The following is a 15,796-nucleotide window of genomic DNA, read 5'->3' on the forward strand; positions in this document are numbered from 1 at the left end:
AGATTGTTTTGTTAGAAAATATCAAATGTGTTCAAGTATGTGTCCTTTAATAAATCCTCTTGTGGCTGCGATCCCCGTACAGGGATCAACATCAGGGGAAATTTCATTGTGACAACTAAAAATACAACGTCGTAACATTAAACATTCTTGAAAATGCAAGTGTCATACATCCTTCAAAAGACTAGGATCTTGGTAATCAAACTATGTTTTCCGATTTAAAATAGCTATTACAGAGAACAAATACCATGCTTTTATTTGAGAAGAGCAATCAACAACAAAAACATTTTCCGCCATGACAGTTTTTACACATTCACATCTGAAGGTAAAATTATGACTTACATTCTGATATCTTGCTCTTATTTCTCTTCCTGAGGGTCCCAGTGATCAAATGAAGTGCCGTTTTCTTTGATAAAATCCATTTTTATAGCCTAAATCGAAACATTTTGTAACCCGTTTGTGCCGTGATGGGTTAGATGGAATGATATATGTGTAAATGTATCTGTAGCAGGAGGCGAGGTACACAAGGCCTGTGGTTGAGACAGAATGTTTAGATAAGGCTGTTAAGTGGTATGGAATGTGACTGGGGTGGAGATCTATGGGGGCTCATAAATGAAGGTTGTGGTGAATGAGTGGTATCATTCCCAGAGACTACAGTGCCTTGCGAAAGTATTTGGCCCCCTTGAACTTTGCAACCCTTTGCCACATTTCAGGCTTCAAACATAAAGATATAAAACTGTATTTTTTTGTGAAGAATCAACAACAAGTGGGACACAATCATGAAGTGGAACGACATTTATTGGATATTTCAAACTTTTTTAACAAATCAAAAACTGAAAAATTGGGCGTGCAAAATTATTCAGCCCCCTTAAGTTAATACTTTGTAGCGCCACCTTTTGCTGCGATTACAGCTGTAAGTCGCTTGGGGTATGTCTCTATCAGTTTTGCACATCGAGAGACTGACATTTTTTCCCATTCCTCTTTGCAAAACAGCTCGAGCTCAGTGAGGTTGGATGGAGAGCATTTGTGAACAGCAGTTTTCAGTTCTTTCCACAGATTCTCGATTGGATTCAGGTCTGGACTTTGACTTGGCCATTCTAACACCTGGATATGTTTATTTTTGAACCATTCCATTGTAGATTTTGCTTTATGGTTTGGATCATTGTCTTGTTGGAAGACAAATCTCCGTCCCAGTCTCAGGTCTTTTGCAGACTCCATCAGGTTTTCCTCCAGAATGGTCCTGTATTTGGCTCCATCCATCTTCCCATCAATTTTAACCATCTTCCCTGTCCCTGCTGAAGAAAAGCAGGCCCAAACCATGATGCTGCCACCACCATGTTTGACAGTGGGATGGTGTGTTCAGGGTGATGAGCTGTGTTGCTTTTACGCCAAACATAACGTTTTGCATTGTTGCCAAAAAGTTCAATTTTGGTTTCATCTGACCAGAGCACCTTCTTCCACATGTTTGGTGTGTCTCCCAGGTGGCTTGTGGCAAACTTTAAACGACACTTTTTATGGATATCTTTAAGAAATGGTTTTCTTCTTGCCACTCTTCCATAAAGGACAGATTTGTGCAATATACGACTGATTGTTGTCCTATGGACAGAGTCTCCCACCTCAGCTGTAGATCTCTGCAGTTCATCCAGAGTGATCATGGGCCTCTTGGCTGCATCTCTGATCAGTCTTCTCCTTGTATGAGCTGAAAGTTTAGAGGGACGGCCAGGTCTTGGTAGATTTGCAGTGGTCTGATACTCCTTCCATTTCAATATTATCGCTTGCACAGTGCTCCTTGGGATGTTTAAAGCTTGGGAAATCTTTTTGTATCCAAATCCGGCTTTAAACTTCTTCACAACAGTATATCGGACCTGCCTGGTGTGTTCCTTGTTCTTCATAATGCTCTCTGCGCTTTTAACGGACCTCTGAGACTATCACAGTGCAGGTGCAATTATTCGGAGACTTGATTACACACAGGTGGATTGTATTTATCATCATTAGTCATTTAGGTCAACATTGGATCATTCAGAGATCCTCACTGAACTTCTGGAGAGAGTTTGCTGCACTGAAAGTAAAGGGGCTGAATAATTTTGCACGCCCAATTTTTCAGTTTTTGATTTGTTAAAAAAGTTTGAAATATCCAATAAATGTCGTTCCACTTCATGATTGTGTCCCACTTGTTGTTGATTCTTCACAAAAAATACAGTTTTATATCTTTATGTTTGAAGCCTGAAATGTGGCAAAAGGTCACAAAGTTCAAGGGGGCCGAATACTTTCGCAAGGCACTGTATGTATATTGCTACAGGAGTAGGAGAGGGAGGACAGCTAACTGTGCACAATATAGGGACAATTATGATATTAAATTGAACGTTACACATACCCAGATCATGGTGAAAGTAGCAGAGATAGTGTTGGCATTTCAGACACTATTGTCAACTTTCAAGAAACCTGTGACTCAGAGTTTTGTTAGGTTGGATATTATTTCAATGTCATTAATCTTTCCCAATTTCAAACAGCCAGTGAACCCTTTGACAGATTCCATACAGTAGTTAGTCACGGCAGTCGCTGTAGGGACAGTAATTAAAGGAGGCTATGGTAACAGCATGGAATTGGACTACGGCACAAATGAGGGAGTTTGAGGTATGCGTCATGGGCAGTGTCAGTGGTAGCAGGGGTTAATTTAGTGCCATTGTTGGGAAATCATTTTATGAGGACTTGTGCCACATGGCTTGGTAGCTGGTAATTGGGAGACCGATGGGAGTACAAGGGGCTGTTATTCACGTCACAAATTAGTAATCTGGCCATACTGGGAGTTTTTGTTGTACTGTTGTCAGGAAATGACCCATGCGTTGCAGTGTGTATATACCCAGGTGGACGCAGCACATGAGGAGCAGGAGATAACCGAGGGCACGGGATGAATTCTGGAGATTGAGTGTACATCCAGATACACCAGGCCGGGGTGTTGGGACAGCGTTGGTCTGGTCCACACACAGTACTCCTTACAGCACCTGCAGCGGTAAAGATCGTCATGTCTCTCCTTGGTGGGTTCACAGTTCTCACGTGAAGTGAGGTCCAGCTGCATAATGGGTGAGCTTGAAGACGCCATGACAGAGGAAGCAGAGCTAAAGAGTGAAAGGAAGACTAGTTTCCACTGTAGACATGCAGATGGGTTGGGTCTAGGAGCTACTTTAACCACCATAGTTGGGTTGGGTTAGCTGCTTTATTGGTTAATGCATCATATGAAAGGATAGATGTTGGGGTAATTGTGCTCTAAACATTTTGGAGGCATTGATGTGAAAGTCTATACAGTGCTGGGTTACCTCATGAGTATGTAGCGTTGATTAGGGATATGCACTTGCTTATCAGGTGACGTGCCTATCAGGTGACAAAGAAGGAGATGTGGAGCAAAGTGATAATGCCATGGCTTGGGAACACCTCTTGGATCCTGTGGTCTGACTGGGAACTGGGCGAAAGCATGAGGAGGCTTTTTAGGGCTTCCATTTTTACCAAACTCAGCAGAAAAGTGTCCTGAAGGCATAGTAACGTGAATAGAGTGGGAATTGTCATGCTATCAAACTTTGGGTTTTCATGCATATATAATTATGCATAGCTTACCACATTGTTAATACTGTTATGTTTTGTGTTTCTCGTTGCTTTTCAAGTCTTGTGCTATCACTCTCTTAGGAACCAGAAGGAGAAAGGTGAAATGAAAGGAGTCAACGGCTCCAGCGGACATAATATCAGTGTTCTATGAGAAATGGAAATAAGATTGTGTGTGGTGTGATCATAGAACAGAGGACATAAGTCTCTGAGTTTGTAAACCTCATGGTGAATGTTAATCATGTTTAGGTTAATTTTGTGTTTATATATTTTTAATCATTGTTTGTCCATTTTTAAGTACTTTCCAAGTGTATGTAACGTTGAACAGTATGATATCAGGTGTTCAAAAAGGGGGGACTGATATGTTTGGATCTGAGGGGTGCCATAGCCGAGGGGCTACACCAGAGGTTAATGATTATCTGTAGGAAGAAGGTATATGGGGGGTGCAATTAAGCTTGGAATGTACTGAGTGTAGGGAAAGCGATCACATGTGGCAGGCATTGATATGGGGGGAAGAGCCATGGATTAGTGATGAAGGGGGTCGAGGACAGGTCAGGTCACGTTAAGGTAGAAGAAAAGTTCATTACCTGTATCACTTAGTTTCCTGCCTACCAATAAAGATACAATGTTTAGTGAGGAGACTCCACCCAAAGTGGGGTATATATACCACAACTATTGTAAACATGTTTTTGTCTAATGTAGCTGTATTGACCCTTTGGGAAGAATAAACTTAGTTTAAAACCTCTCTGGGATATGTGGGACGCTAGTGTCCCACCTGGCCAAAAGCCAGAGAAAATGCAGAGCGCCAAATTCAAATAAATTACTATAAAAATCTAACTTTCATGAAATCACATGTAAGATACCAAATTAAAGCTACACATGTTGTGAATCCAGCCAACATGTCAGATTTCAAAAAGGCTTTTCGGGCAAAAGCAAACGATGCTATTATCTGAGGATAGCACCATAGTAAACCAAGAGAGAAAACATATTTCAACCCTGCAGGCTCGACACAAAACGCAGAAATAAAAATATAAATCATGCCTTACCTTTGACGAGCTTCTTCTGTTTGCACTCCAATATGTCCCATTAAACATCACACATGGTCCTTTTGTTCGATTAATTCCGTCGATATATATCCAAAATGTCCATTTATTTGGAGAGTTTGATCCAGAAAAACACTGGTTCCAACTTGCAACGTGACTACAAAATATATCAAAAGTTATCTGTAAACTTTGCCAAAACATTTCAAACTACTTTTGTAATACAACTTTAGGTATTTTTTCAAGTAAATAATCGATGAAATTGAAGACAGGATGATCTGTGTTCAATACAGGAAGAAAACAAACTGACGCTACCTTTCTGGTCACGTGCCTCTAACAAACAATACACTTGAAGTGACCCTCGTTTTGAACAGGGCTACTTCTTCATTACACAAAGGAAAAACCTCAACCAATTTCTAAAGACTGGTGACATCCAGTGGAAGCGGTAGGAACTGCAAGAAGGTCCCTTAGAAATCTGAATTCCCAATGAAAACCCATTGAAAAGAGAGTGACCTCAAAAAAACAAAAAAATCTGAATGGTTTTTCCTTGGGGTTTCGCATGCTACATAAATTCTGTTATACTCACAGACATGATTCAAACAGTTTAAGAAACGTCAGTGTTTTCTATCCAAATCTACTAATAATATGCATATCTTATCTTCTAGGGATGAGTAGCAGGCAGTTGAATTTGGGCATGTATTTCATCCGGACGTGAAAATACTGCCCCATCACCAAGAAGTTATTAAGTTTTCATGGTTCTAATTCTCAGAGTAAAAACTCAACAGTTTTAACTGTTTATATGTAGGATAATGTTTTAATGGTTTGTCAGTCTATTTTTAAATCGTATTTAATTATTTCATACATTTGACATGTGTTAAGGCCACACAGAGGGCCAGAGATGACTACAGACACCTGTGATAATCTGAAGTTCCAAAATGGGCCACTAGATGTTTTGTGGCAGGTTACATAAAACCCTTGAAAGATACAGTACCAAAACTATGGTATTTAAAAGGTAAACTTAAAAAGTTTCTAGTAATATACCCTCCCTTTGTAACCTTACATAAAACACAGGAAATCAAATTTTTGACTGCACTGGGCCTTTAATGTCATTGCAACATTATATTATTTTGCGCCGTGAAGTGTGCTGTTACTTCAAAATGGATGTGCAATAGAGTTGCGTGTCGAGGTTGCCGACAACATGACATATTTCTTGTACACCCATCATCTCGCTGTCAGAAGCACGTTATAGCAGACGTAATAAACAGTCATGGCAGCTGATGTGAATAAACTATATTACATTCATGACACAAACTCTTATTTTACACTAAGCATATGGCTAGCCAGCTAGCATTACTACACTACTGCTTGTGTCATGACTGTGTAAAGTCAGTCGTCGTAAGCCAATGTTGTTGTCGTTGTTGACGTCTGCAATGTCCGGCTTGACAGCTGTAAAACTTGGAACATACTTAACGCGTTAAGACGTCTAGTGACATCATCAAGAGCTGACAGTTGGTGAACATAAAAAAACAAGAACATGGGAACAAAGTTCGGGAAGCACGTAGAACTTGGTTGCTTTTGTTCATGTTCACCAACTGTATACATTTTATCATGTCACTAGACATATTTGCATTGAGTATGTTCCTGGCTTTAGTCTTCAGATGGTGGGTTCCAGGAGGTTCTCTGCATCACAAGCCTATGATGGACTCATCCCATAGCTTTTCCTCCTCTGTCCTGGTGTCCACTTTCTCCTTGGTCTTCTTCTTGTCTTTCCTGTGTTTGGCCTTGGTCTCCTTGGCCTGCTCCCTCTCTTCTATCGCTTCCTGAATCTCAGCCTGAATATGCACCTCCTTCTCCTCTCCTCTTCCCACCCTTTCCTCTGTACTCTCTTCTTTCTCCTCCTTCCTTCCTTCTTTTTCTTCATCCTCTTCCCGGCGTTTCTTTGCCCTGTGTCCCTCCCTGTGACTCCTGCTACTATAGTGCAGTCTTTTTCTCTTCCTCTTACTCTCTTCCTCCGCTTCTTCGTCATGCTCTCTTCCTCTTCTCCCTTCTGTGTCATCATCTCTTAGACTCTTCCCTCTCCTCCTCCTCTTCCTCTCCTCTGAGTCCTCCTCCCTCGCCCTCCTCCCTCTCTCCTTCCTCATCTTCCTTTTCCTCCTCTTCCTCTCTCTGTGCCTGTAGTCACTGTCACTGCTGTCACTGCTGTCACTGCTGCTGCTGTAGGAAGAGGAGGAGCTTGTGTAGGAAGAGGAGGAGCTTGAACATTCATTGTCCCTCCCCCTGGCTTTAGGCCAGCCAATAAAGCCTGCCGGAGCAGATCCTGGAGGGAAGGGCTGAGGGAAAGTGTGGCCCCAGGCCGTTTGCTCATAGGTGACTCCCTTGAACCCAAAGTGAGTGGGAGGAGCCTGATAGGGCGGGCACCAAAGTGGAGGAGGATAAAAGGCAGCAGCAGGATGCAGAGGAAGAGAGGTGAGAGGAAGAGGAGGGCGGGAAGAAGGAGGAAGGCCCAAGGTGGTTTTATTTTGGCCGTCAACCTTGCTGAGGTTCGCTTCTCCTTCTCCCTCTTCTTCCTCCTCTTCCCCGGTAGCCCCGAAGCTGGTTTTTGGGGCTATACCACGGGCCTTCTGCACGTGGATGTAGTCGGCCAATTCATCTGCGAACGAATCATACACCTTCTTCTGAGACTTGCATAGGTCAACAACCTTCTTCTCTCTGATGGGACACAGGGTGAGAGCCAAAGGGTTACATGCTTTGACATAGTGCATAGCTGGGAACTTAGTGAAAATTATCTGTTTTGAGGAAACAAAGTGTGTTCTTCATGAAATGTATGAGGACAAAATGAATGTGGCTGTCCTCTTACTTGATCTGGTGCTTGTTTCCTTGCATGTGAGCGTGGTACATCTCCACAGAGTCAAGCTTAATGTTACACACCGGACATGTGAAGGAGTTGGCTGCAAACAGGAATAGTGGACAGAATATCATAATTACTCCTCAGAGGAGACAGAAACCTTGTTTTTGCATTTTGGGAGAAGATGGAGCTATTTGAGGGATTAAAAACCTTGGCCAATTACTTCCTTTCCTCTCCGGGCATGCTTTCCTTTCCACCCATTTCACTGACAGGTCTATTCCCACAGAGAGACAGACAGCGTAGGGCATGGGTACCTTGTGCAGGGTCCTCTCCCAGGTCTTTGAGCAGCTGCTGGCGGGAGTGGTTCCTCTGGTGCTTGCGGCCGGCGTAGTGCTGCTGGGCCATGTGGGGGTTGTTGAAGGAGGCGGCACACAGGCGGCAGTGCTTGTTAGGGTCACTCAGGTCCACAGTCTCTGAGGTGTTCTGGGGTCCCTTCCCCCCCTCCTCGACCATTCCCTGGTCAATGCCAGAGGCCTGGAGTGGGCCTGCTTTGGCCAACCCGAGGCCCCTTTGAGGGAGAGTGTCTGATAGCGAAAGAGAGATGTGTGGGTTCAGTTTTAACCACTGACTATAATAGTATTAGATTAATTGTACTAACCTGCCTATTAGGCAGAGTGAAATAAACTTTAACACAATGAACACACTACAGTCATATAAGCAGTACTTACCTGTCAATTAGAGTGATATAGGCTGTACTTACCTGTCTATTAGACAGAACTTACCAGTCTATTAAACAGTGTGATAGAGGCAGTACATACCAGTCTATTAGAAAGATTGATATAGACAATAGTTACCTGTCTATTAGACAGAGTGATATAGGCAGTACCGAACAGTCAATTAGACAGGCTGATATAGGCAGTACTTACCTGTCTATTAGACAGTGTGATATAGGCTCAACCAACCTGTCAATTAGACAGAGTGATATAGGCTGTACTAACCTGTCTATTAGACACGAGTGATATAGGAAGTACTAACCTGTCTATTAGACAGTGTGATATAGGCATTACTAACCTGTCAATTACAGCGTGATATAGGCTATACTAACCTGTATATCAGACAGTGTGATATAGGCAGTACTAACCTGTCTATTAGACAGTGTGATATAGGCTGTACTGACCTGGCTATTACAGAGTGATATAGGCTGTACTAACCATCCTATTAGAAAGTGTGCTTAGGCAGTACTAACCTGTCTATTAGACAGTGTGACATAGGCTGTACTAACCTGTCTATTAGACAGAGTGATATAGGCTGTACTAACCTGTCTATTAGACAGAGTGATATAGGCTGTACTAACCTGTCTATTAGACAGAGTGATATAGGCTGTACTAACCTGTCTATTATACAAAGTGATATAGTCTGTGCTAACCTGTCTATTAGACAGTGTGAAATAGGCAGTACTAACATTTCTATTAGACAGTGTGATACAGGCTGTACTAACCTGTCTATTAGACAGTGTGATATAGGCTGTACTAACCTGTCTATTAGACAGAGTGATGCAGGCTGTACTAACCTGTCTATTATACAAAGTGATATAGTCTGTACTAACCTGTCTATTAGACAGTGTGAAATAGGCAGTACTAACATTTCTATTAGACAGTGTGACATAGGCTGTACTAACCTGTCTATAAGACAGAATGATATAGGCTGTACTAACCTGTCTATTAGACAGAGTGATATAGGCAGTACTAACCTGTCTATTAGACAGAGTGATATAGGCAGTGCTAACCTGTCTATTAGACAGAATGATATAGGCTGTACTAACCTGTCAATTAGACAGAGTGATATAGGCAGTACTAATCTGTCTATTAGACAGAGTGATATAGGCAGTACTAACCTGTCTATTAGACAGAATGATATAGGCTGTACTAACCTGTCTATTAGACAGAGTGATATAGGCTGTACTAACCTGTCTATTAGAAAGTGTGATATAGGCTGTACTAACCTGTCAATTAGACAGAGTGATATAGGCAGTACTAATCTGTCTATTAGACAGTGTGATATAGGCTGTGCTAACTTGCCTATTAGACAGTATGAAATAGGCAGTACTAACCTGTCAATTAGACAGAGTGATGCAGGCTGTACTAACCTGTCTATTATACAAAGTGATATAGTCTGTGCTAACCTGTCTATTGGACAGTGTGAAATAGGCAGTACTAACATTTCTATTAGACAGTGTGATACAGGCTGTACTAACCTGTCTATTAGACAGTGTGATATAGGCTGTACTAACCTGTCTATTAGACAGAGTGATGCAGGCTGTACTAACCTGTCTATTATACAAAGTTATATAGTCTGTGCTAACCTGTCTATTAGACAGTGTGAAATAGGCAGTACTAACCTGTCTATTAGACAGAGTGATATAGGCAGTACTAACCTGTCTATTAGACAGTACTAACATGTATATTAGACAGTGTGATACAGGCTGTACTAACCTGTCTATTAGACAGTGTGATATAGTCTGTGCTAACCTGTCTATTAGACAGTGTGAAATAGGCAGTACTAGCATGTCTATTAGACAGAGTGATATAGGCTGTACTAACCTGTCTATTAGACAGTGTGATTAGGCTGTACTAACCTGTCTATTAGACAGTGTGATATAGGCAGTACTAACCTGTCTATTAGACAGTGTGATACAGGCAGTACTAACCTGTGTATCAGACAGTGTGATAGGCTGTACTAACCTGTCTATTACAGTGTGATATAGGCTGTACTAACCTGTCTATTAGAAAGTGTGATATAGGCTGTACTAACCTGTCTATTAGACAGAGTGATACAGGCTGTACTAACCTGTCTATTATACAAAGTGATATAGGCTGTACTAACCTGTCTATTAGACAGTGTGATATAGGCAGTACTAGCGTGTCTATTAGACAGCGTGATATAGGCAGTACTAACCTGTGTATTAGACAGAATGATATAGGCAGTACTAACCTGTCTATTAGACAGTGTGATATAGGCAGTACTAACCTGTCTATTAGACAGAGGGAAATAGGCAGTACTAACCTGTCTATTAGACAGTGTGATATAGGCAGTACTAACCTGTCTATTAGACAGAGGGAAATAGGCAGTACTAACCTGTGTATTAGACAGTGTGATATAGGCTGTACTAACCTGTCTATTAGACAGTGTGATAGGCTGTACTAACCTGTCTATTAGACAGTGTGATATAGGCTATACTAACCTGTCAATAAAACAGTGTGATATAGGCAGTACTAACCTGTCTATTAGACAGAGTGATTTAGGCTGTACTAACCTGTCTATTAGACAGTGTGATATAGGCTATACTAACCTGTCAATAAAACAGTGTGATATAGGCAGTACTAACCTGTCTATTAGACAGAGTGATTTAGGCTGTACTAACCTGTGTATTAGACAGTGTGATATAGGCAGTACTAACCTGTCTATTAGACAGTGTGATATAGGCAGTACTAACCTGTCTATTAGACAGAGGGAAATAGGAAGTACTAACCTGTCTATTAGACATAGTGATATAGGCAGTACTAACCTGTCTATTACAGTGTGATATTGGCTGTATTAACCTGTCTATTAGACAGAGTGATATAGGCTATACTAACCTGTCTATTAGACAGTGTGATATAGGCTGTACTAACCTGTCTATTAGACAGTGTGATATAGGCTATACTAACATGTCTATTAGACAGTGTGATATAGGCAGTACTAGCGTGTCTATTAGACAGAGTGATATAGGCTGTACTAACCTGTCTATTAGACAGTGTGATATAGGCTATACTAACATGTCTATTAGACAGTGTGATATAGGCTGTACTAACCTGTCTATTAGACAGTGTGATATAGGCTATACTAACATGTCTATTAGACAGTGTGATATAGGCAGTACTAGCGTGTCTATTAGACAGAGTGATATAGGCTGTACTAACCTATCTATTAGACAGTGTGATATAGACCGTACTAACCTGCTGGCTGGGTGGTGGGATAGAGGGCCTGTTTTCTCAGGTTCTTGGCATGGACCTTGCCGTCGTAGTGGGAGCGGGCCACCACCGGAGAACTGAATACCATGCTGCACAGCTCACAGAAGCGGTCCTTGTCCATAGTGATTCCTCTCTGCTCAACACAACATCACACACCCACACTCATAACTGTAACAATAACATGATAGTCTACAACCTTTCAGAGGTTAATGCTCTCTAGAAGCTTATTGATTTCACCTGGATCGGGTTGGAACGCATTGGACCATGTCGGACCCATTACAACAACACTTTAGGGATGTGATCATGGCATTCACTGCAGGTAGCCTAGTGTTTAGAGCGTTGGGCCAGTAACCGAAAGGTTGCTGGATCAAATCCCCGAGCTGACAAGGTAAACATCTGTCGTTCTGCCCTTGAGCAAGCCAGTTAACCCACTGTTCCCCGGGCGCCCGAAGACGTGGATGTTGATTAAGGCAGCCCTCCGCACCTCTCTGACTCAGAGGGGTTGGGTTAAAAGCGGAAGACACATTTCAGTTGAAGGCATTCAGTTGTACAACAGACAACTCACTCACACACACACACACACACACACGACTTGCCTAGTTTAAAAAATAAAATAAAAAAAATAAAAAATGCAAATAACATTTTGTCCATCAAAGTCTTACCTGGAAGTCTTTACTTCGTTTCTCATCTTTCTTGGTCTGCACGTAGAGTCTCACTTTCTGAGCATGCTTCTTTCCCTGCAGTCAGAGGGCATTATAAATTTTTTTCTCTAGCTTCTTTGCAGAGCTCAAACTGTACAGTTGGCTAACATTAAGACATTCAGCTCGTAAAATGAACACACTAAAATATGATGAGGAAGATGGTATCTGTTGAATTAAACTTGGGTTGGTGGGTAGACAGACACATTGGTGGTGGGTGGAGCAAGTTACCCCCAAACAATGTCAAGTGCGTTGAGACCTAAAGGAATGTACCGTTTAAATGTTATTGGTTATCATAATTACAACACAAGTGTTGAGACGTGGAAGACGGACACACACTCACATACCTCGTAGTGTGCGATCCTCTGGGACTCGAACAGCAGAGAAGCCTCACACACATGGCAGTGGCTGTCCGTGAAGAGACCCTTCAGGTCACTTTCTCCCAAGTCTGCTGGGAACAGGGAACGCTCCTTTAACATTTTTGAATGTTCAGAGAACGTTCTGAACAAAAGACTGGCTGGATGAAAGACAAAATACACAATACAAATGAAATCCTCAAAACAGAAGATAAATATTTGCACCATGCTGTGAAAAATAGAGTACATCTGTTGTTGTTGTGATTGCATGAATCACTGTGTGAAATGGATAATAAAGTTGAAAGAAAATACAAAAGAGAAAACCTGGGACATCGACCCACACGTGTACTGTACATAACCAAGACAAATAAAACAACTATGAAACATTGAGCTTATTGAAAGCAGCATCTGAGTTAAGAGCGACCATAGGTCTTCACTCAAGTCAACATCTTAGTCCACGTGTGCAGATGAATGAGAAAATGTTTGGACATTTGACAAAATGGAGAGGGCAAGTTGTAAGAGTAAGGAAATGTGACCATTTCGTTGGAAGAAACAATATGAAGTACAACTATAAAGAACCAACCTCACTACTCAGATTCAATTTTCTCGACCCAATGACTGCCAAACCTGAGTCTTGCAATAAATCAATGTCAGTCTTTGTTGCAAGTGAATTTCCCCACTGATGTTTAAATGTTTATATGTGATCTACAGTAACACTAATGCACTATTTGATTCATATTAGATTGATAAGATGTAATCTAATTTGGGGGTCATTAGGACCTTTTCTACTGATCATTTTGACAACAGAACGTAGACAAATCACTGTTCGCACATAACGTAGACACTGATATGATGCTGGAGATCATGAATGTGAGGTTAGAAAGTGCCCCTTTAATGTGATAAACTGGTATGAAAATCACTGATTCTAACCTACTGTGTCAATTGTGTAGGGTGAAAGCTCAGTTCATTACATGTACACTATCTACTTCACTACATAATGTATTCCAAGTATCAGATGTCTGAAGCCATAACACTCTTACTATCACTTTTACTGAATTGATCATTCCAAATGCTGTCAAGGCTCATTCTGAAATATAATAACAGAAAGCAACACATACTGTAATCTCTTGCATGCAGACGGTGTATCATGTACACTACCATCTTTCTGTAGAAGGAAGGACTAAAATTGAATTCACAGATGTGGCTGAAACTTTGGGTGAAGACAATGCACTGGTCCTCTGCCTAATCACAAATCATTTTAACTGTACCCCAATCATAAACCGTAAATTAGGCCTTAAAAACACTACGCAATGTTACTGATAACTTATCTGTCTGGATTATAAAGAGCCTATATTTTGCCTTGACTACACCCTGTAATATTAATTTAGAAATCAACTATGTTTCCTTTCCCACTTGTTTGCTCTCCTAATTTTGACTCCATGGAGAATAATTCACCGGCAGGCTACATACTAGGTTCATTGACGCATGCCCATGCTTGAATCTTGGGAGTTATAAATCATCGTTTCAAAACCATCTACAATTGAGAATGCACTTCGTGCTATTGCTAGAACTCAAAATGGCTATTGCTTCCACAACCTTTACTTTCAAAATGTCCCATTAAGAAACTGGATTTCTACACACATATACTACTTTAAAGTACAGTACTTACCAAATGTAAACCGCACCCTTTAGTGATGGTAAACAAGATAGCAGAAATAGAACTGAACTTGATGTTCAGAAGGTTTGAACACCAGTGTGTGGGCATTTTCAATATGGCTGATGTGAATTGACAGAATTGGCATACAAGTCCCTTACTACTGCACAAGATATATTAAGTATAGCAATGAACTGAAAACAACTGTTTGTTCATGTTGACAACCTATTGGTATTGCATACTCTCTCCAGACAGTCATGTTGAGCACTGTGTAAAGAGATAGCCTATACCTAATAATGGAATTGAATGTAATACTAGACAAGTCAAAAAGTTTCACAAGAGGTAATACATGTATAGCTAGTTAGGCAGTGTTTTGAATAAATTAGCCAAGACCCTATTTCAAGACTGGTGACCCAGGTAAGACAAAAACAATGTGCCTTGCTGTGTATAGCTAGTTTCTTAACCCAGGCACCGGTTCTGATTGAATAGGAGTTGAATAACTAGTCAATAATTTCGTGCTAACCCATCCAATGTGACAGCAACTGTAGTGGGGGGATTGTGCTAGCAAATTGGCTTCAATGCAATGGCAGCTACTTTAGGGCCTCCCAGTCAAGTGTTTATACGTATTAGCTAACGTATAGCTAATAGTTAGCTAGCTGGCAGTGATTACAAGGATATGCGTAAAACGACGTTCACATGGGAAAGACACGATTGTTAACCGACAGAAAGTGGTCATATCGGATTACTAGCTCGCTAAAGTTGATCCTATCATAGGCAAAAGTGCCTAATTCGACATTTAACAGTTAGCTAACTTGCTAACTTTGAGAACGCCCTTGGCTAACGTCAGCATTGCTAGCTAGCTTGCTACGAACTGGGCATCCATTCACCAGACGCTGTAATTTCGCGTTCTTAATGAACTCACCTTCAATCTGTGAACTATTGGTATTATTAGTGTTTATTACTGTGTCAGCATCTGATACAGAAGCCACGTTATGAGTAGAAATAATGTTATTTTCAGTATCTGACTCCGCTAGCAGCGGAGCACAGATACTTCCCTTCTCCATCTTTCTTCCTATCTGAACAACGCAGGCGCAATGTGTCGATACATGTTAGCAGAACATGATAACTAAGATTACGTATTTAACCACGGTTATGTGAGCTATATGGATCACTCCAATCCAATATAGTGAAACATAACATGATTTACTCTCTGTAAAGTTAAAGTTTTGTTTTGACTTGGTTGGGAATTCTGTGTGCTCAACTTGCATATAATAACTGAGAACCTTTTACTGTATTGTTTATGTTTTTCTGCTCAATTGTATTTTCAAATCTGAACAAAAATATAAAGGCAACATGCAACAATTTCCAAATGTTTACTGAGTTATAGTTCATACAAGGAAATCGGTCAATTTAAATAAATTAATTAAGGCCTAGTCTATGGATTTCACATGACTGGGCGGTGGCGCAGCCATGGATGGGCCTGGGAGGGCATAGGCCCACCCACTTGGCAGCCAGGTCGATCCACGGGGAGCCAGGCCCAGCCAATCAGGATGAGTTTTTCCCCACAAAAGGGCTTTATTACAGACAGAAATACTCATCAGC

The 15,796-nt window shown here is 41.2% G+C and overlaps 1 protein-coding gene across 2 annotated transcripts; it reads right to left on the reverse strand.

Moving 5' to 3' along the window:
* Positions 1 to 5,425: 5,425 nt before the first annotated feature.
* On the reverse strand, positions 5,426 to 15,286 carry zmat1 (zinc finger matrin-type 1). Of its 2 annotated transcripts, none has more exons than XM_021610546.2 (7): positions 15,117 to 15,286; positions 12,532 to 12,632; positions 12,149 to 12,223; positions 11,472 to 11,619; positions 7,791 to 8,060; positions 7,489 to 7,579; positions 5,426 to 7,340 (listed from the first exon to the last, which is right to left on the reverse strand). In XM_021610546.2, exons 1-7 carry the CDS (start codon positions 15,256 to 15,258, stop codon positions 6,317 to 6,319), a joined length of 1,851 nt encoding a protein of 616 aa, XP_021466221.2. In that variant the 5' UTR covers positions 15,259 to 15,286; the 3' UTR covers positions 5,426 to 6,316. The 2 variants fall into 2 exon arrangements, with proteins under 2 accessions (XP_021466221.2, XP_021466219.2); XM_021610544.2 differs by having other exon boundaries at positions 12,532 to 12,635; positions 15,117 to 15,273.
* Between the last annotated feature and the right edge of the window lie 510 nt (positions 15,287 to 15,796).

This window comes from Oncorhynchus mykiss, chromosome 7 (genome assembly GCF_013265735.2).
Source record: "Oncorhynchus mykiss isolate Arlee chromosome 7, USDA_OmykA_1.1, whole genome shotgun sequence".
NCBI classification, from domain to species: domain Eukaryota; kingdom Metazoa; phylum Chordata; class Actinopteri; order Salmoniformes; family Salmonidae; genus Oncorhynchus; species Oncorhynchus mykiss.